This window comes from Borostomias antarcticus, assembly GCF_949987555.1.
Source record: "Borostomias antarcticus genome assembly, chromosome: 18".
Lineage (NCBI taxonomy): Eukaryota > Metazoa > Chordata > Actinopteri > Stomiiformes > Stomiidae > Borostomias > Borostomias antarcticus.
Window position 1 is genome coordinate 464,318 of NC_140251.1, and position 27,500 is coordinate 491,817.

Sequence of the window (27,500 nt, forward strand, 5' to 3'; positions counted from 1 at the left end):
CAACGCGCGTACATCCTGACAACGCGCGTACATCCTGACGAAGCGCGTACATCCCGAAGGTGTTTCTGATCCGACGTGACCCTGGTCTGGCGCTCTCGCTGGGCACGCTGGACCCGTAGAGGTTGTCCAACGCCACCGCTGCCATAGATGCAAAGGACCGCCCCCTAACTCGCTGTGTCCCAGCCCTGTGTCCAGGGACCCCCAGAGAGAGAGAGAGAGAGAGACCAGAAGTAACACCACTCCACAGCCAATCCCAGAGCCTGATGTTGAGGTGTTAGTGCAGGTTTTCCCTCTCAGACCCGAGGCAGGACTGGGACACGCTGCTCTTAACTCACGCGCTCAGGTTCTTAAGGGGATTTGTATGAAAGCATGCGCCCTTATTTGGGTTTGTATAATTTGTCCACACACACACACACACACACACACACACAGAGACACAGCTCTTGGTCCATACGTTAAGTCCATCTCACTCCACGGCTCCACTGCAGCCGTCAGCTTCAGCCGTACATTTTCCTCCGTCAACAATCAAGAAGCGACGGTCGGCGACTCTCCAAACCGTGATGCTGGCGTCCAACATGACGCCACGGCAGTCTGCGGAGCCGCCATCATCATCTGCAATGGATTTGTTCCCCTCAGCGTCCGACGGCCAACGGTTGGCGCTGACGGCTGCGGTAGAGCCACAGGGTGAGCAGGATGACCTGACCAGCGCTACGGAGCAGCTAACGCATTCTGGCTCAAAACACCTGATGGCCAGCTTACCATGATGTCCGTCGCGGCGTTGACGGAACGTTGTTTGGACGCTAGAGCCGAGCAGCCATCCAGACCAGCATGCATCAGGATTTTTCAGCCAATCGGCCGAGAACATACACCGTTAGAGCTCCACCCCTGCTTTGTTGTGTTCCTTTGACCCCTTGACCCCCCCCCCCCCCAAACACCTTCCAATGCCCCTCCTCCTGCCCCATCCCATCATTAAAGCTGACATAGCGCCCCCTAGCGGTGATCACCATCAACACCTCATGTAACACCAAACCCTCATCCAGTAGCCAGTCAGAGTGGACACAGGTTTACAAGGCCAGACCTGGGCTAGAACCGGGCTAGAACCGGGCCAGACCTGGGCTAGAACCGGGACAGACCTGGGCTAGAACCGGGCTAGAACCGGGCCAGACCTGGGCTAGAACCGGGACAGACCTGGGCTAGAACCGGGCCAGACCTGGGCTAGAACCGGGCCAGACCTGGGCTAGAACCGGGCCAGATCTGGTTCTGTGACTCCCCCTCCCTCTCTCCCTCCTTCCCTCCATCAGAACTGCCTCAGGTAGGTGACAGGGCAACCAATCAGGTGGCCAGCCAGCCTGGGACCCGGGCGGGGGGCGGGGCTAGTGCATGTGTGTCATAACGGGTAAGGTGTCTTCCTGAGTGGCTCTCCTGATGATGATTGACAGCTGCCAGTTGTGAGTGGGTCTATCGTATCACGTCCATGTTCCCCACGCCACCCGCAGTACGCATCATCACGCCACCCGCAGTACGCATCATCACTCCACCCGCAGTACGCATCATCACTCCACCCGCAGTACGCATCATCACTCCACCCGCAGTACGCATCATCACGCCACCCGCAGTACGCATCATCACGCCACCCGCAGTACGCATCATCACTCAACAGCAGCAACACACACACACCTTCTCCAGAATCCCATGACATCATCTAACCATGTCTGTGTTGAAGCAGAGAGATAGCTCTGTGATCATCTAACCATGTCTGTCTTGAAGCAGAGAGATAGCTCTGTGATCATCTAACCATGTCTGTCTTGAAGCAGAGAGATAGCTCTGTGATCATCTAACCATGTCTGTCTTGAAGCAGAGAGATAGCTCTGTGATCATCTAACCATGTCTGTCTTGAAGCAGAGAGATAGCTCTGTGATCATCTAACCATGTCTGTGTTGAAGCAGAGAGATAGCTCTGTGATCATCTAACCATGTCTGTGTTGAAGCAGAGAGATAGCTCTGTGATCATCTAACCATGTCTGTGTTGAAGCAGAGAGATAGCTCTGTGATCATCTAACCATGTCTGTGTTGAAGCAGAGAGATAGCTCTGTGATCATCTAACCATGCCTGTGTTGAAGCAAAGAGATAGCTCTGTGATCATCTAACCATGTCTGTGTTGAAGCAGAGAGATAGCTCTGTGATCACCTAATCATGTCTGAAACAGAGATATTGCTCTGTGATCATCTAATCATGTCCGAAACAGAGATATTGCTCTGTGATCATCTAATCGTGTCTCGGTTTGATCTGAGATACCACTGCAGTGATCTGTGATCGTCTAACCGGGTGGTAGTCTGTTTAGTCAGTGAAGGCTCCGCTTGAGGAGCGGTGTGTGTCTGTGTTGGATAACTCACTGAGTAGCTGTGTGTGTGTCTGTGTTGGATAACTCACTGAGTAGCTGTGTGTGTCTGTGTTGGATAACTCACTGAGTAGCTGTGTGTGTCTGTGTTGGATAACTCACTGAGTAGCTGTGTGTGTCTGTGTTGGATAACTCACTGAGTAGCTGTGTGTGTCTGTGTTGGGTAACTCACTGAGTAGCTGTGTGTGTCTGTGTTGGATAACTCACTGAGTAGCTGTGTGTGTCTGTGTTGGATAACTCACTAGAACTATCCCATAGTTGTGATAACAGTGCACTAGTCAACCATGTGCCCTTCATCTTTACAATATAACACGCCCTGATCGGTGAGCCTGTCATACCTGCTGGGTTAGCGCTTAGAGCCTGTGGTGCCATTAACTTGGGAACATTCCACCTGTTTTCTTAGTAAGGATGATGATGATGATGATGATGATGATGATGACGATGAGCCTCTGATGGATTCTGACATCTGTCTCTCTTCCTGTTTCAGTGGAGAATGGGGAACACTGTGACTTCACCGTGCTACGGAACATGCTGATCAGGTGTGTGTGTGTGTGTGTGTGTGTGTGTGTGTGTGTGTGTGTGTGTGTGTGTGTGTGTGTGTGTTTGGAGTAATGTGTAACAGTGACATGATTCATTTGTGACTTATCTGTACTTAGAGGTGTAGAGGGTACTGAGGTAGTTTGTGTGGATATCTGTACTGTATATATATATATATATATTTATATATCTGTACTATTTAGATATATATATCTGTACTATTTACATATATATCTGTTGAACTTCACTTCTACTTCACTACATTTCCCAAAGAAAACGGATACTTTTACTCCGATACATTTCCCCTTAAAACATTTGTTACTCGCTACAAAATCACATCTTTCTGAATGTATCTAATATCTCACAGCATAAAACAACATGGAACAACACAGCAACACAACAACACAGCAATACACAACAACACAGCAACACAACAAGAGACAGACGGCTAATTCAATCAATCGACATGTCATAAAATGTGAGCCTATAATAAAAAACTGAGTAGAGTGCATAAAATGAGCAATAAACTAATAAAAGAGTCATGACGACGAAGAGCCTTATATCTAAAATAAGAACTTTCCTTTCTTGGAGTTAAGGACCATACCGGATCAAAGTACATTTCATTTAACATCAGTTACTTTCAAAACTTTTACTCAAATACGCCTAGTATTCCATTAGGTGACTTTCACTTTTTTTCAAGCAAGGTATCTTTACTTGTACTCAAGTATGGCTATTCTCTATACTGTACCTCACTGTTTATACTCTCCTAAACGTGTCACTCTGCTCCTCACCTAGGACACACATGCAGGACCTGAAGGACGTGACCAACAACGTCCACTATGAGAACTACCGCAGCAGGAAGCTGGCGGCCGTCACCTGCAACGGAGTGGACAGCACCAGGACCAAGGGACAGCTGACCAAGTACGAGGGACGAGGGACGAGGGCCCGTCTGAGCTACAGCGTGATGGCGCCGCTAGTTGTGCCGTGCCTCATTGGCCAGTTGTGCCGCCGCCTTCATGAACCTTGACCTGTGACCCCTGCCCCCCAGGAGCCCCCTGGCGCAGATGGAGGAGGAGCGGAGAGAGCACGTGATGAAGATGAAGAAGATGGAGACGGAGATGGAGCAGGTGTTCGAGATGAAGGTCAAGGAGAAGAAGCAGAAACTGAAGGACTCTGAGGCTGAGGTAAGTGTGTGTGTGTGTGTGTGTGTGTGTGTGTGTGTGTGTGTGTGTGTGTGTGTGTGTGTGTGTGTGTGAGTGTGTGTGACAGAGAGACAGACATATAGGAAAATAGATATTCTATATTGTGTATCTGTCAGTCAGTTTTATCATGACGAGCATCTCCCTCTCCCTCCCTCCTCCTCTCCCCCCTCCCTCCCCCTCCCCCTCCCCCCTCCCTCCTCCGCTCCCCCCTCCCTCCTCCTCTCCCTCCTCCCCTCCCCCATCCCTCCTCCTCTCCTCTTCCCTCCTCCTCTCCCCCTCCCTCCTCCTCTCCCCCTCCCTCCTCCTCTCCCCCTCCCTCAGCTGGAGCGGCGTCATGAGCAGATGAAGAAGAACCTGGAGGCTCAGCACAAGGAGCTGGAGGAGAAGAGGCGCCACCATGAGGAGGAGAAGTCCCAGTGGGAGGCGCAGCAGAGGGTCCTGGAGCAGCAGAAGCTGGACGCTTCCAAGTGAGTACAACTCTGGATACGACACATAACAACACAATACAACACAACACAACACAACACAACACAACACAACACTGCTGCTCTGGATACAACACAACACAACACAACACAACACAACACAACACAACACAACACAACACAACACAATACAACACAATACAACACAACACAATACAATACAACACAACACTGCTGCTCTGGACACAACACAACACAACACAATACAACACAATACAACACAACACAATACAACACAACACAATACAACACAACACTGCTGCTCTGGACACAACACAACACAACACAACACAATACAACACAATACAACACAACACAACACAATACAACACAACACAACACAACACAATACAACACAACACAATACAACACAACACTGCTGCTCTGGACACAACACAACACAACACAACACAACACAACACAACACAACACAACACAACACAATACAACACAACACAACACAACACTGCTGCTCTGGATACAACACAACACAACACACCACAACACTGCTGCTCTGGACACAACACAACACAACACACCACAACACTGCTGCTCTGGACACAACACAACACAACACAACTGTTGCTAAAATGCTTGAAATTGGTACTTCCGTCCGCTGTAAGAATAGTCCCTAACTCGCCTGTGCCTAGATTAGCTTTTTATTTTAAGGAATTAGATACATTTGAACAGCTAATTTGTGATGTGCCTTTTGTCTACTGCATTCTCTGGTGTTGCTATAACCTCCCAATCATCTCCTCATCTCTCTCTCTTCTCCAGGACCATGGAAAAGAACAAGAAGAAAGGAAAGATCTTTTAAACAACAAACTCGTTTTTACATCCCAGTTGATGCTCACTATGACCGACAAGCCACGCCGCACACACACACACACACACACACACACACACACACACACACACACACACACACACACCATACTTAAGGCATTCCATGGCAACATTCCAAATGTATGCTCCTCTTAAATGTCATCCTATACATGGTCTGCACACACACAGTCTTACACACGCACGCACACACACACACACACACACACACACACACACACACACCCTCACACATCACCGCAGGGCATTTGTGCCAAAACTGTGGGAATGCATGTGTTTCTTTTGTGCGAGTCAATAATAATAATAATAATCTTCTGTATTCTGGACAACGAGGAAACCGACGTCCCTCTGATCTGTGGAGTTGTACACATGGCAGGCACCATGCACAGCCATCCCATAATACACCTAGCACCTGTACATACCTTCCTCTACCTGAACCAGTACATACCTTACCTGTCTGTCCCCTTCACTCTACCTGAACCAGTACATACTTCCTCTACCTGTCTGTCCTCCTCACTACCTGAACCAGTACATACTTCCTCTACCTGTCTGTCCTCCTCACTACCTGAACCAGTACATACTTCCTCTACCTGTCTGTCCTCCTCACTACCTGAACCAGTACATACTTCCTCTACCTGTCTGTCCTCCTCACTACCTGAACCAGTACATACTTCCTCTACCTGTCTGTCCTCTTCCTACCTGAACCAGTACATACTTCCTCTACCTGAACCAGTACATACTTCCTCTACCTGTCTGTCCTCTTCCTACCTGAACCAGTACATACTTCCTCTACCTGAACCAGTACATACTTCCTCTACCTGTCTGTCCTCCTCACTACCTGAACCAGTACATACTTCCTCTACCTGTCTGTCCTCCTCACTACCTGAACCAGTACATACTTCCTCTACCTGTCTGTCTCCTCACTACCTGAACCAGTACATACTTCCTCTACCTGTCTGTCCTCCTCACTACCTGAACCAGTACATACTTCCTCTACCTGTCTGTCCTCTTCCTACCTGAACCAGTACATACTTCCTCTACCTGTCTGTCCTCCTCACTACCTGAACCAGTACATACTTCCTCTACCTGTCTGTCCTCTTCACACTACCTGAACCAGTACATACTTCCTCTACCTGTCTGTCCTCCTCACACTACCTGAACCAGTACATACCTCCTCTACCTGTCTGTCTCCTCACTACCTGAACCAGTACATACTTCCTCTACCTGTCTGTCCTCTTCACACTACCTGAACCAGTACATACTTCCTCTACCTGTCTGTCCTCTTCACACTCTGCTTTAGACCTCAGAGTCCTGCCTCTGGTGTCAGGCATGCGTAACACACACACACACACACACACACACACACACACACACACACACACCTGGGACGGGCGCGTTCTAAAAACACATTTTGGAATGTGAAGTGGGCAGGAGATGACGGAGCTTCTGCAGGTTGAAGGGATTGTGAGTCAGGAGGGTGGGAGGAGACATGCAGAGAGAGATCTGGAGAGAAGTGAGAATGATGAAAGCCTGGTACTCGACAGAAGATGACCTGTTTCGTGTGCTTGTGTGTGTCTGTGTGTGTGTGTGTGTGTGTGTGTGTGTGTGTGTGTGTGTGTGTGTGTGTGTGTGTGTGTGTGTGTGTGTAACAGTAGATGTGCGGTGATAGATCTTGCCTGATGATGCAACGGAACCATGTCTCCATGATGAGTACTAAACAGAAGACAGACAGACGAAGCTCACAGCAGCGTTGTCAGGGTTAGGGTTAGCATAGCATAGCAACACATCCTGGAGACACGAGCAGATAGTCGCGTTCCTATTTGAGTAGATGGTTTATTATGCAAACAGCATGGGTGTCTAAACACACAGTAACAGTGATGATGGTGACAATGTTTTATATTGTGAAGTGGTGGATGTTGTGGATGACCCTTAACCCCAGGGTCCTGTGGCCTGTCCCCGATAGGAACCCTGATAGGAAGCGTGAGACCAGGGATAGTCCGTCAGTACTAACCCCCTGCTCTGACCAGCTAGGAAGCCTGAGACCAGGGATAGTCCTTCAGTACTAACCCCCTGCTCTGACCAGCTCCAAACATACTCCTAATGCAGCACCCATGGAGATCCAAGCAGCTTGTTGGAATGGCGGCCATATTGCATAGCCTGTACTCCAGTCCTACGGAAAGGCCACGTTCCTGCAGCACATGATCCAGTCTGTCAGAAGAGAACCTCACATCTCCACAGGTTCCCAGGAACCAGGGTTCCAGGTTCCAGACACGGCCTCTCACTGTGTGGCACCTCTGACCTCTCCAAGGACTGTCCTCCTCTATTTTCATATTATAATAATGTGTATGGATGGTTGAAAAAGACCCTTAGGGTTGTTCAGGTTCCTAGACATTATTTTTGGTATTCCAGTCTTAATTCCTACAAGATGCACTCAAACCTCTAGAGTCCTACAAGATGCACTCAAAAGAAATGCAAAAGGGAGCACGAAACAAACTCTCTCTCTCTCACACACACACACACACACAAACACACATTTTGTAACATCTGTAACATCACCTCACATCCTGCTGTGCTTTCTTGGTCAACGTACACAGTTCACAGCCTGTGACCAATCACATGAAGCTGTTATTATTGAGGAGAGGACACCGTGCTTCTGTACGTACTGCAGAGCGACCCCTCTCGCCCCCAGCACACTGCCTCTTAAGGACGAGCACACACAGCCTGACCTATGCCAAGGGTCAACTTCCTCAGGACCGTTCTCTTCCCGGGGTCTCTGGGGCAGAGTGAGCAGTGGGTTATGGGTAATGCTCTACATTCTCCGCCCCCCCCCCGATCACTCTTTAACCACTCCCCCTTACTCAGAAACCCCTGGTTAAGATAGACATGATCTTAGGAGTTGTTTTTTATTGTTGTTTTTACATGTACACTGTTTTCAGCTTTATTCTGTTCTTCATTTTATCACCATCTGTTCTATCTAACTGTACATTATTAATATTAAAGATGAGAAGGTCATGCTTTAAGACAAATGTGTGTTCTTTTGGCTTTTATGGGACGTCCTAACTGATCCATCCTCGTCCTAACACATCTCACATGTATGTAAATATAATGATATTTTCAGACATTTCAATAGCAATGTATGTTTTATTTGGACAGCATGTAATTATAATAATATTAAAGCATTAAATGACAGAACAATCATGATAGCTATACTGTACCAAATCACATGGAAGAAAGAGACATTCAGAACTGTGGAACTGGCCGAAGGCTGTGCTCTTTGGGGAGTGTTGTACGTAAATCAAGTGCACTCCGAGGTTTTGGTATTTGAAATGGTATTTGACCACAGGGGTTTGCTTGAAATGATGCTGGAGACGTCCCCGTGGAGCTAGTGAAGCCCATATGTGATCACGCTGACTATTGGTCAGGGTTGCCATGGCGGCCATCTCCTGGGCCTGGAAGGCCTCCTGTATCCAGCTCTCTGGGCGTGTAGCGAAGTCTCTTCCTTTAACAGTGTTGACTCTGTAATGGAGACATGACAGTAGGAAGAACGTAAATACAACAAACACTTCTCTCTTCTGCCAGTTCAACTCTGCACTGACACACCGAAGCCACAAAACTCTTTATAACACTTAACACTCACATATGTTAAAGGATTAACATGGTAATTCAATATAACACTTTCCATATATCTTTAGGCAACAACAAAACAAATGTGTTTAACTATTTCAGAATTCATCCATAAAAAATATTTTAAAACATGTTTTTATAGGTTCTGAATCTGCCACTCAAAAAGTTCACTCACTCAAAACTGGGCGTGATTCATTACAACTGATTGACAGTTCTCTGAGCAAATGACCAACTGGAATCATTATGATTGACAGACGTGTGCCCCGTTACCATAGCTACCACCGCTCCGAGCTAGACAGCACAAGAGCTAGATCGCGCAACAGCCAGATCAATAGCCATTTCTTTCTATCTATCTGCTAACCAGGGGCATTTACAAAGTCCTTAATATTATATTAACCCCCAAACATTATAAAGATACACGCTACCTAACAGGCCGTATCCTCGAATTTGCATTAACGGCAAATACTTGGAGACAAACTTTATTGATTCTGCTGATCATAGTTGATTTTCAATCACAATCCGAATTATATTAAATAATTAGCTGTGACTATGAAAATGTAAAACTAAAGTCCAGTTGCTCATGAGGGTGTCATTTAAAGGTGCTCTCCCTCCAGCTCTGTTTCCAGAAAGGGGGCATAAACCGTTAGTAGATTAGAAAAGAAACATCAAATTGTGTGCAGGTTGATTAGGCAGTTTGACAGGTCATTCCAATCATTTCACTTGGTCAGAAGTGTGATTGGTTGTTCTGTTTTTATCTGTATTGAGCATTCATGTGTCAAATCTCTTATTTCATGTGATTACATTCCGGGGTGATGGCATCTTTAAACACATGATTTCCACCATGGGTCGCAGTGATAGAGAATCCTGCCAACTTTTTTTTTTAATTAATGAAAAAGCATTCAATTTATAACAAACAGGGAAATATACAATCAATAACATTTCTAAGATGAGTTATTAACCTCAACATACAGTACAATATGAAGGATATAAGCGGAAATTTAAAAAAAAAAAATGAAAAAAATGAAAAAAAGACAGGAGCAGTTTGGCAAAGAATCCTGCCTACTTCAACTGTGAACCAAGCAAGCAGTGACGTCACGGGATAGCCCGATAGCAATCCTAATATGACTGTAATACGACGTCACTGTCACGTTATTGTTGACGTTGCAGGGACCCATGTTGCCAATGTTTCTGCAACGTTGCAGTAAAGTCTAATTAGACTTAGGAGGGTAAGTAAGTAAGTTGTCACAACATCGCCTGATGGTACCGTTGCAACTTACCTAAGTACAACTTGTGTGCAACGTTGCTGCAACCCACTGTGTTAGTAGGGGTGACATGTATGGTAGGAGGGCTATAGCATGCAGACACGACCCTGGGGAGCCACAAGCTTGTTCACTGTCTGGAGCCTAGCTAGGCTACTCGTTCCACACTGGGCGCATTGCAGGGACAGTGAGTACTGGGAAGAGAGGCAGGGGGCAATATTGGGAGAAAAGGGTCTGAGTCCCGGGGCAGGTTCGAGGGTCCGGGTCGGCAGCAGGGCGGACAGACCAAGACCATAACAATTGATTTAAAATCAACTCTTTTTTTAATGGCAAAGTGCGTACAAGATAACTGTGATGTTTGTAATGTTGCTGAGCCCGCTGATCGAGCGTGTGAACTGTAGTTAATCATGAGAAAGGATACGTGATGAGATAATGGATGTAGGATGAGATATTGTGAGAGCTGTAGTGAGAACATCCATATCTTGTGTTTGAAATTGAGAGTTTAACATGTTTTTTGAATGATTTTTCACGGTGCCCACCCACATCCATTGTACGACCAAAACGGTGGTAGAGCAATTATCAGACTTTCTCAAAAGTGCTAGTTTTGTCAACGTTTTGATCTGAACCATTGTATATGATCATAAGTAACCTTAAAACAGGGCTAAACATGATTTTTCCTTAACTACTCCTTTAAGCCCTGGGCTAAGTACAGTGTGAAAAGCTCTAATGAGGATAAGACATTGTAAGGACAAGCGAAGGAACAAGAATCCCAATATCCCTGTACCTGTGCCTGTACCTGTACCTGTACCTGTACCTGTGCTGGTTATGTGGTGAAAATAAACCGAGTCAAACCCATGTAATACACCCCGGTACTCTAGATGAATAAACCGAGTCAAACCCATGTAATACACCCCGGTACTCTAGATGAATAAACCGAGTCAAACCCATGTAATACACCCCGGTACTCTAGATGGCGGTAGGCACCTGTACTAGGCTACACATTGGCTTGCGATCCGCCATTAACACAGAGAAGAAGAAGAAGAAGAAGAAGAAGAAGGTTCTATTAATACATCCATGGTCGGAGGCTACAGAGAACCACGGAGGGGGAGGGGGGAGGAATCTGCAGGAAGACTCTACTTTCTTGGGTGACACACGGTTGTGGGGCAGACTGTAGTCTGTGAGCACTAGGATGATGACATGATGATGCACACTCTTGTCCAGTAGGTGGCGGTATGCACCTTTAAGCTGCTTGCGATCCGCCATAAAACCCAAGGAAGAAGAAGAAGAAGAAGAACCCGCTGAAATTCAAAGTGTGAGGGAAGAGAGAACAGAACGGATCAACAACACGGATCACTACTCTCTGACTTCTGGTCTTATAATACCTATCTAGCGAGCTAACCACATTCCTGTTGAGGTAAGAAGAGAGAAACAAGCTGGTTAGTTAGCTAGAGTGTGAATAGAGCTAGCACCATGCTAGTTAGTTAGTTAGTTAGAGTATAGAGCTAGCACCATGCTAGTCAGTAGCAGTAGCTAGTCAGGGCTAACTAACAGTTCATTTTGAGTGACTGGTTTGAGCCACTTTGGTTTAATTGTGTGTCTCGTCAACCAACTGTCGTGTAGCTGCCAGCTTGGAAACCTGTTACTATAGTTACATGCTCACTCATAGCTCAAGTGATTTGATCATCATGGCGCTGAGGCCAGTGAGTTGGCAGCTAGGGTTAGCCTGCTACGAGCTAGCTAGGATGCAGGAGAGAGGGAGAAGCTTGTTAGCCAGGTTAGCTTAGCTCAATCATGATAGCTAGCTAGGGCGTGGCTAATGGTTGGCTCATATCTGACCTGGCTTGCTAGCTTATAAAATAAAGGTGTATTTCTTTGTTCACAGCAGCACCCAGTGCCATGATGGATGGAGAGGACAGCTCTGGGAAGAGACAGCGAGAACCTCTCTCTGACACCGAGGACAATGTCCCCTTGTCTTCTGGTGAGGGCGTCTTTGTCACCAGGCGGTGGGGTGGGTGGGTGGGTGGGTGTCACTGGATATTTGCATACAGATTTTAGTTGTCAAATATAACACACACAACATTCAGTCCCAGTTCGAGGGAAAGGCCAGCAACACAGTGGCGATATCCGCTGTCCGTGATCATTCACCATAGGCCTTCATTCAAAGTGTGTGCATGGACCTGTGTCAATTTCCGTCTGACATGGTTTTAATGCTGCCTTTGCCCCTGATGTTCTGTGTGTGCGCGTGTGTGTTTATTTGTTTGTGTCTCTCTGAAGTGAAAGATGGGAAACGCCGGCGCCTGGAGGTGTTGGGCCAGGAGAACTGCAGCCCCCAGCCTTCCTCCTCCTCCTCCGCCTGGGGTCGGTGCCGGGAGCTGGAGGTCAAAGCAGACACCCCTGCCCCCCTGTCTGTCCGCTCCAGGGTGCAGCAGCTCACCCAGAGAAGGGAAGGTAAGACGGGTGCATGGATCTCATAGTCCATAGAATCATCACTTTTTCTCCTTTTTCCTTCAACTGTTTTGTGAAGAGCAGTTGTGTTCTTTGTATAGAATGTGCTTTATGAAGAACATCGTATTGATTGTATTGATTTTTGATCCTTCCTGATCCTACTCAGCCAGGCCCCATGCAGTTAGAATAACTGATCCGTAAATCAACTGGATTGATTAAACAGAGATCTGCCACATAGTGGGGTGTGATGATACATTCATCTCCCGATACAATACACAATATGGGGTTTATGATATAGATCCAATATTCTAACAATATTCTTTGCCAAACTTGAATGAGGAATATGACTGGAAAAATAGTATTTTATTCATAAAACACAACATGCGAAACAATGCTGTTATTTGCCCTGTAGTTCCATCTTGTAATGTTTGTATAGCGCTTTTCTGGGTACCCAAAGTCGCTTTGAGTGAAGAAGAAAAAAAGGTTTTCAAAAAAGTTTTTTTATTTTGACCACGCATATTGTCACATTTTTATATTGTGATATCTCGAGGCACAATATCTCATCACACCCCTAGTGTTCACTAATCCAGACATGATGGATCATTGCATGAATGCAGTGAGGGATGAAGGGAAGGATGGAGGAGCACTATGTTTCCAGTAACAGAGAGTGTGTTGTCTGCAGGACTGCCCCCGCTGGCCCAGCGGTGTCTGTCTGATCCAGGGTACCAGGTGCCCTCCGTGCTCCTCCTCCAGGACAAGGTCTCCAGAGACCATCTCATCGGTGAGCCACTGACTTTACAGCTACTCAAAATGTCTTCTTTCGCAAGATCAGTCACCAAGTCCAGTTGGAAAGACACTTAAGATTCCATGTCTGCTGTGTAAAGAGGATTGATTGATTGATTGGTTGTTTGAATTGACTCCCCAGGTGAGGAGGAGTTTAGCCAGAGAGTGGAGCGGTTCAACGCGGCCCCCGGCCTCCCGCCCAGCCCCCTCCCCGGCCCCGCCAACCCCGGCCCCCTCAACCGCTCCAGCCTCGTGACCGACATCCATCACAAACTACAGGGCAGCGTGACCCCCAGCTCCAAACAAGCCTCCCGCATTCGTCAGGTCCGTCACAGTGGGGGCGCTCGTTTTGCAACCCGGGATAGCCCTGGTGAAGTTTTGGACAGTGGAATAGTATACTGAAGTAGATATTGTGTATAGAACAAGTAGAATGTGCAACTCTGATTATTAATCTAGTCTCAGTTGTTACTCCATTAGTCAACGCCCCCACTAACACTTTTTGGGTGTGTGCTAACGTCTGCCCTTTACTGGAATAGTTAAGAACCATCTCTGTTCAAATATGTCCTGTGTGGATAGAGAGAGTGCGCTGGGTATCTATACAGTGCGTAGCACACTATTGCTGTGCAAATGATGATGTCACTCCATTCTTAAGATTCCAGTGAAGTTTCGATCCTAACGGTTGCCATTCCTCCGACTAATCAGGAGAGGGAAGCGGAGCTCCGCCTCCTTAGGGCTCAGCCAATCAGTGATAATGTGTGGCTGAAGAGGAGCTGCTCTGACTCCTCGTTGGCTGAGGTAAGTTTGGTGCTACCCCCCCCTTCTCTGTTTTTCAAATGTTTAGGATAATGTTAGACGCTCCCCAATGAGCCCCACAGCTTCTGATCAGACCTGAGCTGAAGAACATGCTCATAATACTAGAGGTGCGCTTGATATAGCCCATACAACCAGGTTAACTAAGTCAAGCTCACTTAAGTATTTAAACTACCGTTGGGATCTGGGTCTGATTGGATAGGATATGATGTGGGTAGGGATACACCCATATCAACATTTTGGTCGGTGAGAGATATCAACATTGTCATGGCCGATAACCGATATTCACCTATATCAATATGATCTGTATAAAAACAAGTTTCTATGATAATCAAATGTTATACACTGAAAAACACTGTCTCTATTTCCAAAACATTTGGAAAAGCAGATAAATCATAGATATTTGCCACATTGTTTCCTCTTAAAAACAACACACACAACAGCAGCAAGACAAATAATCATCAGCTGTTCACATCAGCCCTGTTTTGCAGATGTTTTCAGATACCGATATATTAAAAACGGGCGATATGGGCCGATATGATTGGCGATATACAGTCTAGTGCATCCCTAGGTGTGAGTTGTGCTAGCCGGTACCTCCACCCTCCCACCTGTCTGAATCTCCCCAGAGAGGCACCTCCCCCACCTCCGCCTCCTCCCCCTCCTGGGCGGTCCGGAGGACCCGGAGGCTGCAGTGCCAGTGGCCCCCCCTCCAGCCCTGGGACGTGAGTCATGGTTCCCCCGCTCACTGGGGCTGGCTCACCCAGGGATGGGGGCTGCACGGGGGCTTATTAGTACACAGTAGTCATGAATGGGAGTGCTGGCGGGCTGTCACATCCATGTTGTTGTGTGTGGATATCACATGGTGCCACAGGAGGGCAGGTTAAATGAGGCTGGTCACCGCCATGGTCACCGCCATGGTCACCGCCATGTAACGGCTGGAAACGCACACCAGAATTGAGCTGTCGGGTCTTCACTTCCTAGCAGCACCAGCACTTTTAATATGCTATGCTTCTGTGGTGTGGATGGGTTCTGTGGTGTGGATGGGTTCTGTGGTGTGGATGGGTTCTGTGGTGTGGATGGGTTCTGTGGTGTGGATGGGTTCTGTGGTGTGGATGGGTTCACATCTTCTACTCTACTGACGACTCTCCTATACGGTACTGTTCCACTGAGTGGGTTTGGGGAGCAGAGCTAACTGGTTTGAGGAGCAGAGCTAACTGGTTTGGGGAGCAGAGCTAACTGGTTTGAATGTCTAGCTGGGTTTGGGGAGCAGAGCTAACTGGTTTGGGGAGCAGAGCTAACTGGTTTGGGGAGCAGAGCTAACTGGTTTGAATGTCTAGCAGGCCGACTGTGAGACCAGTCCAGTGACCAACAGCAGCTTCAGCGACAAGCCCGTCCCTACAGGGCCCCCTGGTGGTGAGGACGACTCCCAACTGGACCACACAGGTGAGATCTTGGCCTGTCACTACTGGACCACAGGTTGGGATTAAGAAGACAAGAGTTACTTAAGGCTACATGGAAAATGTGGTGGAATTTGGTGGAACTGGGAGATTCTGGGTGGTTTACTGGACTCATGAAACCCACTGCTGTTCTATCAGTGCTCATTGAACATCGTGCATCACGGCCCTCTGTCCTCCGCCCGGGGCGAGGCTCACTCTGGGTGTGGTCGGAGCTGGGGCCTCATTTATTAAACTGCTGACGATTCACGTCAGACGGTGGCGTACAGACAGAGGAAACGCAGAAAGAGCTGACACCAAATATTCTGGTTCATAACACATTGCGCTGCGCGGGTTTCCCACAATAACACACAATCCCATCCTTTTACCGCCCATAGTTGTAGTGAAATTAATACTAACTGCATTACGACAATGACAGCAAATCCAGAGAGAAAGCTAAAAGAAAAGACATTTCACCCGGTGTGGAATAGAAGTTCTTGTAGGGGGAGTTGAAGCAAGAAAAAGTATATTTTTTTGGTGGACACGCTGTGGGAAATTACAAATGCCCAAAAGGCGTGCAACGGGTGCCGTGAATGCTGCTGGTTCAGAAGATCAAGACATAACAAATCCCACATACAACCAGAAGTCACATGGCGCGTGGTCAACGTGTTGGTGCCACAGGAGGATAAAGGGACAGCCCCGTCTCCATGAGCGACGTGCGTTTATAGGGGACCCCCTCCTGAGCGGAGGAGGACGCGGACACGCAAGACCCACCGGATCATCCAGGTACGTCGTTAGCGTCGTTAGCATTCTCTCGTTCAGAGTAAAAATCAGAATAGCCCAAAAGCATTCAAGCTAAATCAGAATAGCCAGAATGCATTCAAGCTAAATCAGAGTAACCCAAAAGCATTCAGGCTGTGTTTAACATTTAAACAATTGTTGTTTTCAGTCGCTGTGCGTTCCAGCGGGGTCGGTGTTGCTGCAGCTGACCAGCAGGGGGCGCCACCCGCCACCGCCTCTGGACCCCGGGCGCCACAACCCCCCCAGCAGGGCCGTCTGCTCACGGACGCAGTCCTGCAAACGCAGAGAGACACCGTAGACGCCGTTAATGAGGTGGCCAAGGAATTGAAGGAAATAAGAAACGTTTTGTGTGACATAAGATCTACGTTGAAAGAATTGGTCAATAAATAGTTATTTGTTCCCATACCTTGTGCTCTTACAAACAACGCATCACATCCACATGCTGGCGCACGGCAGCTGCTTTTGGTTTAAACGCTTGAGGGGATAGGAGATATGTATGAGAATACACTTCAGAACATGCAATATTGTTTAATAATTCCAAATCCGGTTAAATAAACCTCTTGATTAGACAAAAACATTGCAAAAAAATTTATTACCTCCGCCCCAGAGACAGCACAGTTTTCGGTGGCGTGTTTGTTTGTCTGTCCATCCATCCGTTTGTTTGTCTGTCCATCCATCCGTTGGTTTGTCTGTCCATCCATCCGTTGGTTTGTCTGTCCATCCATCCGTTGGTTTGTTTGTCTGTCCATCCATCCGTTTGTTTGTCTGTCCATCCATCCGTTTGTTTGTCTGTCCATCCATCCGTTTGTTTGTCTGTCCATCCATCCGTTGGTTTGTTTGTCTGTCCATCCATCCGTTGGTTTGTTTGTCTGTCCATCCATCCGTTTGTTTGTCTGTCCATCCATCCGTTTGTTTGTCTGTCCATCCATCCGTTTGTTTGTCTGTCCATCCATCCGTTGGTTTGTCTGTCCATCCATCCGTTTGTTTGTCTGTCCATCCATCCGTTTGTTTGTCTGTCCATCCATCCGTTTGTTTGTCTGTCCATCCATCCGTTTGTTTGTCTGTCCATCCATCCGTTTGTTTGTCTGTCCATCCATCCGAAACTCGGTGGAAGGGTGAAGCATAGGGCTGTAGGATTGTATCGATACAACGATGCATCGCGGTACGTAGTCTCGCGATACTGTATCGATCTTTCAGCCCGGAGTATCGATACAGCCGGGCGCTGTAAAATTTAAATTTATTTAAAAAAAAATATAAAAAAATATTTTTTTTATTTTTATTTACATTTTTAAATCCAGTTTAAAAAGCATATTCTACAATATTAAGTTAAAAAAGCATACATATAAATAATTTTGAAAAACCATAAATACTACAATGTTGACAGTTTAAAAAGCATGGATATCAAATGTAAAATATTTATTAGCTAGCTCTCTGTCCAGTCATTGAGTTTGAGTTATCTATATAGTGCATTTGAGCCATTCAGTTTTCAGTCTTGAACACTTAAAATCTTTCAGTAAATGATGTGTGTATCGCAATACGTATCGTATTGTATCGTATTGTATCGTGACCTCTGTATCGTGATACGTATCGAATCGTGACCTGTGTATCGTGATGCGTATCGTATCGCGAAATCCAAGATGATATACAGCCCTAGTGAAGCATGGGCCAACTTAGGACACATACAATTTTGGAGCGGGACAATAATGGGTCGTAGGGCATTCTGATAGACATTTCCTCTCTGACAGGATGTGTGATAAGCACACTATAGGGCTTTCTGATAGACATTTCCTCTCTGACGGGATGTGTGATAAGCACACTATAGGGCTTTCTGATAGACATTTCCTCTCTGACAGGATGTGTGATAAGCACACTATAGGGCTTTCTGATAGACATTTCCTACCTGAATGTATCAGAATGCCCGACTGCCCATTTTATTGTGCATAATTCATGGGTAACACATCCTGTCAGGTAGGAAATGTCAATGTCTCAACATTTCCTACCTGACATGATGCGCTACCCATGAATTAAACATAATATAATGGGTGGTAGGTCATCCTGAGAAGGTAGGCCAACTTTTCAGAACACCAGCACCATTTCTAGTTATTCATTATGAAAATGATCCTAACCATGTTTTTATTTTTATGTGCACTCCAGGGAACTCTTCATATTTAATACGTGTGAGGCAGTATTTCAATTTCTTAAACACAAGCGGTATCAATTTCCAAGCGTTTCTCGAGTTCATCCTTCTACCATCGAAGTCACACTTTTTCACGTCTCCAGTTTCACATGGGTCAAGTGTCCGTGGAGGGCCCCGCGTGTTCCTGTCAACATCCTTATTTATAAATCCCAAAGTCTGCTTAGAAAGCGCCGTGCACCTTCTGTCGTGCGTAGTACGTAACGTTTATAAATGAGGCCCCTGGCGTTCTCCAGTGTCTGTGTGTCATTGTGAATGCCAGTGTAGAACAGTGGTACCTGCCCATGTGAGACTGTGACCATCCAACAGGTGAGGAGACGCAATCCTCTTCTCTGACTGACCGAGAGCTGCTGCTGGAGACAGACACTTCCCTGAGCAGCCACCAGGGGGCAGCAGAGACACAGGGCTCTATGGAGGTGTCATGTCACGGAGAGCGTCCTCCGACAGAGAGACCAGAGACAGGGGAGAGACCAGAGATGGAGGACAGACCAGAGACAGAGGAGAGACCAGAGATGGAGGACAGACCAGAGACAGAGGAGAGACCAGAGATGGAGGACAGACCAGAGATGGAGGCTGCTGTAGTGGAGGAAGCAGAGAGACGGGGCTCTATGGACGTGTCATGTCAGGGAGAGCCCCCTCAGACAGAGAGACCAGAGATGGAGGCTGCTGTAGTGGAGGAAGCAGAGCAGGTGGAGCCCCCTACAGGCGAGCCGGAGGAGCAGCAGATGGAGATGGAGTCGGTGTTTGATGAGGAGCACAGGGAGTCAGAGACCGAGGGTCCTGGGGAGGAGAAGGAGGAGGTGGTGGGGAGAGGGGGAGTGGAGCGGACTCCTGTAGAGGAGGAGGAGGAGGAGGGAGGATGTGCTCCCGGTAAGCAGCGTAGGGAGGAGGCGTTGGCGGAGGACGGTGTGGAACAGAAGTTGGGTTCTCCGGCGAGAGACGAGCGTTGTGAGGCGGAACGTTCTCTAGATGAGGATCAGGCGGAGGAGGAACCTTCTCCAGCCCAGGAGCAGGAGGAGGCGCACGGCCTCTCAGACGTCCGTGATGAACGGTCTGCTTCAGCTGGAGGTGGACGAGGATCAGGCGCTGAGGAACCTCCCATGGCTGGTGTCCAGTGTGAGGGGTCTAATGGCGCTGGTGTCCAGTGTGAGGGGTCTAATGGCGCTGGTGTCCAGTGTGAGGGGTCTAATGGCGCTGGTGTCCAGTGTGAGGGGTCTAATGGTGCTGGTGTCCAGTGTGAGAGGTCTGATGGTGCTGGTGTCCAGTGTGAGGGGTCTAATGGCGCTGGTGTCCAGTGTGAGGGGTCTAATGGCGCTGGTGTCCAGTGTGAGAGGTCTGATGGTGCTGGTGTCCAGTGTGAGGGGTCTAATGGCGCTGGTGTCCAGTGTGAGAGGTCTAATGGCGCTGATGGACTGTCTGAGGTGGACGCTAGTTTAGATGGAGAGGCAGAGATGACATCAGCTCCCCTTGACCAAGGAGGCTTGGAGTCATGTAGAGAGGAGGAGGAGGCAAGAGTGCTCCAAAGGATGGAGGAGGAGGAGTCAGGAGATCACTGCAGCAAGGAGGAGCAGGAGATGCCGGAGGAGCATACAGGGGAGTCCCCTAGCAGGGAGGAGGAGGAGACAGGGGAGTCCCCTAGCAGGGAGGAGGAGGAGACAGGGGAGTCCCCTAGCAGGGAGGAGGAGGAGACAGGGGAGTCCCCTAGCAGGGAGGAGGAGGAGGAGGAGGAGACAGGGGAGTCCCCTAGCAGGGAGGAGGAGGAGACAGGAAATCCCTGTAGCATGGAGATGCAGGAGGAGGAAGAGTTAACAGGAGAGGTGGATAAAGAGGAGGAGAAGGAGCAGAGGGGAGAGGTCCAGTCAGAGAGCAGAGGGGTAAAGAAGGTCACCTTCATCCTGGAGCCAGAACTGATCACTGATGACTCGGCCCTCCAGTCTGAGCTGGACTCGTCCTCTGAGTCTAGGAGAGAGAGTGCGTCAGGTGAGACTCCTGCTGCAGCCGGGGGGCGAGGCCACTGGGGAGGCGAGGCCACGGGGGGGCACACTAGCTGGTCAGGTGTGGCACGGTTAACTGATATCTTGGGTCACGCGCGCGCGCGCGCACACACACACACACAACTGGGCACAAGTTACACCGTGTCCTAACTGCTTGCGACGCGAGCAACAGAACGCGACATCGCATGCTTGCTGTCCTAACTGAAACCGTTAAATGTCCTGTTCTGTTACGTCATTTGTCTATATTCCCAACTGAAGACAGACGCCTGTCAACGCGAGCGACAGGAGGAAAATAGGAACAGGGCGAGCGTCAAAAGGGCATTTAAAACGTCGCGCCGCTTCGCGCTGTAATGGAATTACTTATCTAGTAAAAAGGATTTACCAAGATTCGCTCAAAAGGTTAAGTCTGGTTTATTGTGAAAACATACGAGCGCAAGGACTTTCTGAACAACACAACAAGAGTGGTTTATCCAGACAAGTGCCGGCCTTGGGTTTTGCTGCGCCTTATATGCAATCAAAACACAGGTACGGTGCTTCCAGGATGTGATTGGCTACTCCATTGTACGTCATATGAAATGGCAGGCGTGGCCAAGAGTACAGACATGTGACATGAGAAAAAGGCTGCAATTGGGGACAAAGGATGGTTATTCTGTTGTAGACAGATTCAAAGTGTATGGCCTCCTGGAGGCCATTTTGTATGTTGGCACAGCTATGTGAATATTTGGGGGAGGTGATGAATTACAAAAGGAGAGAGAGAACAAAGGTTTAAGGTGTTTGGATGTAAATTCCACAACAATCCCCCATTTGTGCCTGAACAGGTACACAAAAATAAAATATAAAATCCAAACACAAAGTGTAAACATTCAGCTATGCTATACATGTGGAAAGGAAATAATCTCTCCACTAGGTGGAGAAAAAAAAAAAAAAAATATTTTGTGAAATATTTAACAAACAAAAAAAAGATTATTTTCTTTCCACGTGCAAAATCACGCACCAAAACCCCTTGTTTCAGAAATATGACAGGAAACAAGGTAAAAAAAGATGACATGATTATATACTATTTATAGTCTAGAAGTGGACAACCATTCACCAAAAACCTTGATTTTGGTGTTTGAAACAAGGTAAAAAGATGAATGGTTACCAGTGTAAGAAGGGCAAAAATCCTCTTGGTCAATTTAGAGGAAAAACCCAAACTTATTTATCAACTCATGTTTCAACCATTGTAACTCTTGTAAACAAATATGATATTTTTTCAAGATAATTTCAAAGTTCATTCACTCTTGTTGAGAATAATCGCATGCAATTTCTTCTGGATCATAGCTTCAATGTTTGCGTCTCTGAATGTTTAATGTAGGTTCCAGTGTGTGCGGTTAGAGCTGCAGTCATTGCTGTTGAGCTTGTCCACGTTGTCATACAACAACCACGAGAAGGAGGTGACCGGCAAGGTCAGTCTCCGATTGCTCATCAGAGGAGAGGACAGTGTGGCGGTGACCGCTTTGCCCTTGAGATCTCTGGTTCGGCTGCATGGACCGTCCTCTCAGCTACTTTTGACAGCTATTCCACACAGGCCAGAATGCCCTGGTCCTGATTGTTCCATCTTTGACGGGTAGGTTCACCCCGCAACTTCTCTGACGGGTAGGTTCACCCCGCTACATCTCTCTGACGGGTAGGTTCACCCCGCTACATCTCTTCTCTTCCATGTTTTCTGGCCTGTTTTCAGGCTGCTCATCTGCTCCTTGGTTTGGAACGCAACGGCGTCGAAGTTCTCTCAGCTACTCTGGCAGCCGTCTGCGTGGTGAGTTGAATCTGGTACGGCCCCAGGTCGCGGATCAGGACCCAACGGCCTGGTTGGAGATGATAAGAAGAAGCCCTCTCTGGCGTCCGGAATGGTCACCTTTCCTTAGTGGGGACTTCATATGGGGAGCAGGTCGGCAATGTATTTGAGAGACATGGGAGGAGAGACCTGTGAATCCACAGATGAGAGAGACAACAGAGACAAAACAGAAGAGCAAAAGGAGAGTCGTCTGGTCTCCCTGTTCCCCTCTTTGAGGCCTCTGGTCTGGTCTCCCTGTTCCCCTCTTTGAGGCCTCTGGTCTGGTCTCCCTGTTCCCCTCTTTGAGGCCTCTGGTCTGGTCTGGTCTCCCTGTTCCCCTCTTTGGTCAGGAACCCCCTCTTTGGTCAGGAACGGTTATCAGCAGTCTGTAGAAGATACTCAGAAACATCGTTAAGTGCAAGCCACATTCTATCATCCCCTCTTCCTGGCAGGAGATGATCCTGCTTTGGGGAAGAATTTTGTTATTCAGTCAGGAAAACTTAAACAGGGTGTCTGTTCAAGTGTCATTAGAGCCAGTCTAGGGACTAGACTGGACACTAGACTAGACAAGCTAGGGATCTAGCTTTTGTCCATTTACAGAATCGGACAGTAGCAGGGATCTAGGCTCTGCAGTACCCTACAGTGACATCAGGGGCAGTGTAAGAATTACTTTAACACGCCCAGTCCCCAGTCATGATCAAGGCAATTGGATTTTGCTCTTAGAATTTCTCTCGCGATTTTATGAAAATAAAAAGATTCTCGTCTCAACAAAACAACACCCCCCTAAGGGTGAAAACAAATTCCCTGAAGTCAGGATAAAACAGAGATGGGGGGGGGGGAAAAAAATGCATCACTCAAATAAAATAACACTAAAAATGAACTTGCTTCAGCTACAATTAACAAACCATCAATCAATCAATCAATCAAAGCTTTATTTGTATAGCTAATTATTAAATATTGTATATCTAAAACTTCCCCCTCTTGCATTTGAGGACAGAGTATTGGGCACGCTTTGGACAAAATGGTCTCTTCCCTATGTCATACTTATCTGTCGCTCACGGTGAGTCGGTGACATGGCGTTGGTCCTGCATCCCATGAACCACAGGTGTCGCCCATCTGTAGGGAAGCAGGCCGGTAACCTCCATCTCCACCTCCGGTCCCGTGCCCGTCTCCTGGTTCGGCATTCACCCATCACTCCCAGAACGACAGTTGTCTGTAAAAACACTCAGAAAAACACTCAGACCCGATGAATGTGCCTCAAACTATAAACATGAGATATTTAACATAAACACTAAAAATATATAATTGGGTTAGGAGATGCTGTATTCAGATTAAGACACTGGCAAACATTATCTATCCCCCCCACTATCATGCACAAACCTTATGTCCTCAGCTCCATTGTCTTGTCCTGTTTATTTACCTTTAAAAAAAAAAAAAAGGGTCTATATTGGCTAGTTAAAATCTACCTTGTGGGTTGTTCAAGGGAACTCCAGCAGGTGGCGCTGGACCCCAGGTCTGAGAATTCTCCATTTCTTTTATCTTGCGGTAACTGTGACACTGTGCCTTCCAGTGACCATACTGACCACGATGGTAACATGAATCGTCTCTGTCTTCACTTCGATTATACCTTTTTCCTCGCCTAACCCTACCAGAACGCTTCCTATTGTTTCTCTGTCGCCCCTCTGGTCGTTGTTGGTTGGGAGCAGACGGAAAAACAGAGTTGGGAGGCGGGGCGGCAGCTACAACAGCGAGTGAAACAGACATAGTTCGGGAAGGATGTGTGAGCTCTGAGTGCCGAGTCGGCGTGATAGAGTTCAAAACGGAATGACTAGGAGGGGGAAGGGACTCTGAATATTCATCTCTCTGATTAACTTCCTCAGCTACGCTTCTTTCTGACTTGAAAAAACACTTGTGTGCGACTATTTCCCACTTCCTGAATGCATTCCAATCTATCGCATTTCCAGGCTCCCTTCCTAACCTAGTCATCTCAAACGCCTGTAACTGAGCCCTAACATTCGCTAACTCACTAACCTTGAGTGTACCGGACAGGGGGAAATCAGAATGTCTCGCCCAGAGCAAAAACTGCATACAAGCATCATCCCAAAACCTTTGCGCAACAATCTTAGCTGGGCCAGACAGCGAACTAGTATTGGTATTCATAATTAACACAATACCCTACAGCCTATAATTCAAAACTAACGGTGAAAAGAAAAGTATAGTTAAAACAGGCGGGAAATAAACAAAGGAATACAATTTCGAAAGAAACAAAGACACATTAAACCGCTAAGTAGGCTAACTCACCCAGCAACTGGTCCTTTGTTCTCCCTCTGGCTCGATGGCGGATCACGGGAGAGCGGAGTGGTGTTTTCTGCGTCTCCCAGGCGACCAGCTACTAGATTCTAGCAGTTAGGATTTAACAGTCGAAACAGTGTACAAAATACTTACAATACTTACCTGGATAATGGGCGCGCTTAATAAACAATACAAGGCAAGAGCCGAAGCTCAAACAGTAAACAACAAAACGAACAACCCCGTGTAGGGACCCGGAACACAAAAGACGAACAAAGGGGACGAACACAGGCCCACGTTACGACAAGCAAAAAAATATATGCCTGCCCGGCTGAAACACCAGCCTCTTGGTTGACAGCTAAAACTCGTTTAGGTTATACCAACCACCCGGGATCAAAGGGACAAACGCTTCTCCAAGAAACGCGGGTCGGACACTACCAAACCACTCCCAGTAGCTACCTTCGCTGAGAAAACACAACGGTACAACACCCGCGACCGGCCAAAGGGAAGCCCGTTCTGTGCCAACTTAGGCGTATTAACTCAAAACCGTTCTAAACTGCAACCGATAAACAACCTTAACTGTACATCAACTGCAGGGGAACAAATCACGAGACCAAAAACCACACTTCTTCTGAAAGGCATATACCCTCGTAACGAAACAAGGACGAAGTCAAAGAACAATACAATATAATATATCTATTGTTGAGTCACAACTCCTTAGATAGTTACTAAACCCACCCCGGGGGTTTCTGTTTTCAACAATCTAGACCAACACAATCTGAAACGAAACCAAGGCAAATACCAAGCATAAAAGGATTCGTTTTTCAACGTACCGTGAGTTTAGCCGAGTGAAACCAACGAGGCGGACTTCTCCGAACCCATGCGAATAGGCGCAAAGAGAGAAGATTTTCCAGAGCTCGCTACTGCTCCGCACGTCTGGCTTCCTTCGTTGTCCACTCCAGGCGAACCTCACAGCAGCCGATCCCATCCCCGTCGCCAAATTGTAATGGAATTACTTATCTAGTAAAAAGGATTTACCAAGATTCGCTCAAAAGGTTAAGTCTGGTTTATTGTGAAAACATACGAGCGCAAGGACTTTCTGAACAACACAACAAGAGTGGTTTATCCAGACAAGTGCCGCCCTTGGGTTTTGCTGCGCCTTATATGCAATCAAAACACAGGTACGGTGCTTCCAGGATGTGATTGGCTACTCCATTGTACGTCATATGAAATGGCAGGCGTGGCCAAGAGTAAAGACATGTGACATGAGAAAAAGGCGGCAATTGGGGACAAAGGATGACAAAGGATGGTTATTCTGTTGTAGACAGATTCAAAGTGTATGGCCTCCTGGAGGCCATTTTGTATGTTAGCACAGCTATGTGAATATTTGGGGGAGGTGATGAATTACAAAAGGAGAGAGAGAAAAAAGGTTTAAGGTGTTTGGATGTAAATTCCACAACAGCGCTGCGTCGCTCGTGTCCAGTTAGGACATAACAATAGAAAACAAAGCAATGGAACGCATTTTGTCGCTGACGCTCGCTCGCGTCGCGTGTAGTTAGGACACGGTGTTAGGCAGGTGAGAAATGTGTTGGGTTACCTTGCACACCTGGGGGTTACCTTGCACACCTGGGCACGTTGGAGAACATGAGAGTGAGTTCTGTGTTTGGCGGTCATTTGGGTGATTGATATTCGTGGGTACCGGTGTCACCTGTAGACACACACTGCCAGATAACAGCAGAGTTGACCACTGCTATTGGAACGAGGGGACCAGATCTAGTAAACCGCTCTCGTTGGTCAGTGTATGTGTGAAGGTAACAGAAGGTGTGTGTGTGAAGGTAACAAGGTGTGTGTGTGTAGATAACAGAAGGGGTGTGTGTGTGAAGGTAACAGAAGGTGTGTGTGTGTGCGCTGTTCCCCCCCCTCAGAGCTGAGCTCCCATGACGAGCTCAACACGACGGACCTGATTGACCAGATGTTCGACGAGGTGCTGGAGATGGCCACCGCGGGGGGGCGTGGCCTGGAGGAGGGGGAGGACCACGACAGCGGCATCGCCGCCGGCGCCGGAGAGAAAGAGAAGACCGACGTTGAGTGTGACAAGGAAGAGGAGGAGACCAAGAGAGAGGAGGAGGAGGAGACCAAGAGAGAGGAGGAGGAGGAGATCGGGGTTGTGGACACCAGCGGAGACGAGCTGACCTTCCCCCTCGGGATCCTATCCCCTCTCAGCAAGTCGGTGGAGGCTGTGGTCACCCCCATGGTGAGACTACCCTGCAGATAGGGGGTGCTCTTCTCTGGTCACCCCCCTGGTGAGACTACCCTGCAGATAGGGGGCGCTCTTCTCTGGTCACCCCCATGGTGAGACTACCCTGCAGATAGGGGGTGCTCTTCTCTGGTCACCCCCCTGGTGAGACTACCCTGCAGATAGGGGGCGCTCTTCTCTGGTCACCCCCCTGGTGAGACTACCCTGCAGATAGGGGGCACTCTTCTCTGGTCACCCCCCTGGTGAGACTACCCTGCAGATAGGGGGCGCTCTTCTCTGGTCACCCCCCTGGTGAGACTACCCTGCAGATAGGGGGCGCTCTTCTCTGGTCACC

The 27,500-nt window shown here is 47.7% G+C and overlaps 2 protein-coding genes across 2 annotated transcripts in view; both read left to right on the plus strand.

The window, feature by feature from the left end:
* Positions 1-5,863, plus strand: part of LOC311321243 (septin-7-like) — a gene marked incomplete at its 5' end in the record, with an annotated part of 16,967 nt that extends 11,104 nt beyond the window's left edge. Inside the window, 5 exons of the mRNA XM_084453189.1 lie at positions 2,885-2,936; positions 3,730-3,855; positions 3,983-4,118; positions 4,458-4,603; positions 5,399-5,863. Of these exons, the coding sequence (XP_084309315.1) occupies positions 2,885-2,936; positions 3,730-3,855; positions 3,983-4,118; positions 4,458-4,603; positions 5,399-5,438 (500 nt within the window). The 3' untranslated portion in view covers positions 5,439-5,863. The remainder of the gene's footprint in view (positions 1-2,884; positions 2,937-3,729; positions 3,856-3,982; positions 4,119-4,457; positions 4,604-5,398) is intronic.
* A 6,373-nt stretch (positions 5,864-12,236) lies between these two features.
* anln2 (anillin, actin binding protein 2) overlaps positions 12,237-27,500 on the plus strand; it is a gene marked incomplete at its 3' end in the record, with an annotated part of 26,773 nt that continues 11,509 nt past the window's right edge. The window contains exons 1-12 of the mRNA XM_084453190.1: positions 12,237-12,325; positions 12,622-12,795; positions 13,475-13,573; positions 13,718-13,899; positions 14,278-14,370; positions 15,012-15,107; positions 15,726-15,828; positions 16,768-16,913; positions 19,440-19,616; positions 19,783-20,206; positions 26,835-26,997; positions 27,088-27,163. Of these exons, the coding sequence (XP_084309316.1) occupies positions 12,244-12,325; positions 12,622-12,795; positions 13,475-13,573; positions 13,718-13,899; positions 14,278-14,370; positions 15,012-15,107; positions 15,726-15,828; positions 16,768-16,913; positions 19,440-19,616; positions 19,783-20,206; positions 26,835-26,997; positions 27,088-27,163 (1,815 nt within the window). The 5' untranslated portion in view covers positions 12,237-12,243. The remainder of the gene's footprint in view (positions 12,326-12,621; positions 12,796-13,474; positions 13,574-13,717; positions 13,900-14,277; positions 14,371-15,011; positions 15,108-15,725; positions 15,829-16,767; positions 16,914-19,439; positions 19,617-19,782; positions 20,207-26,834; positions 26,998-27,087; positions 27,164-27,500) is intronic.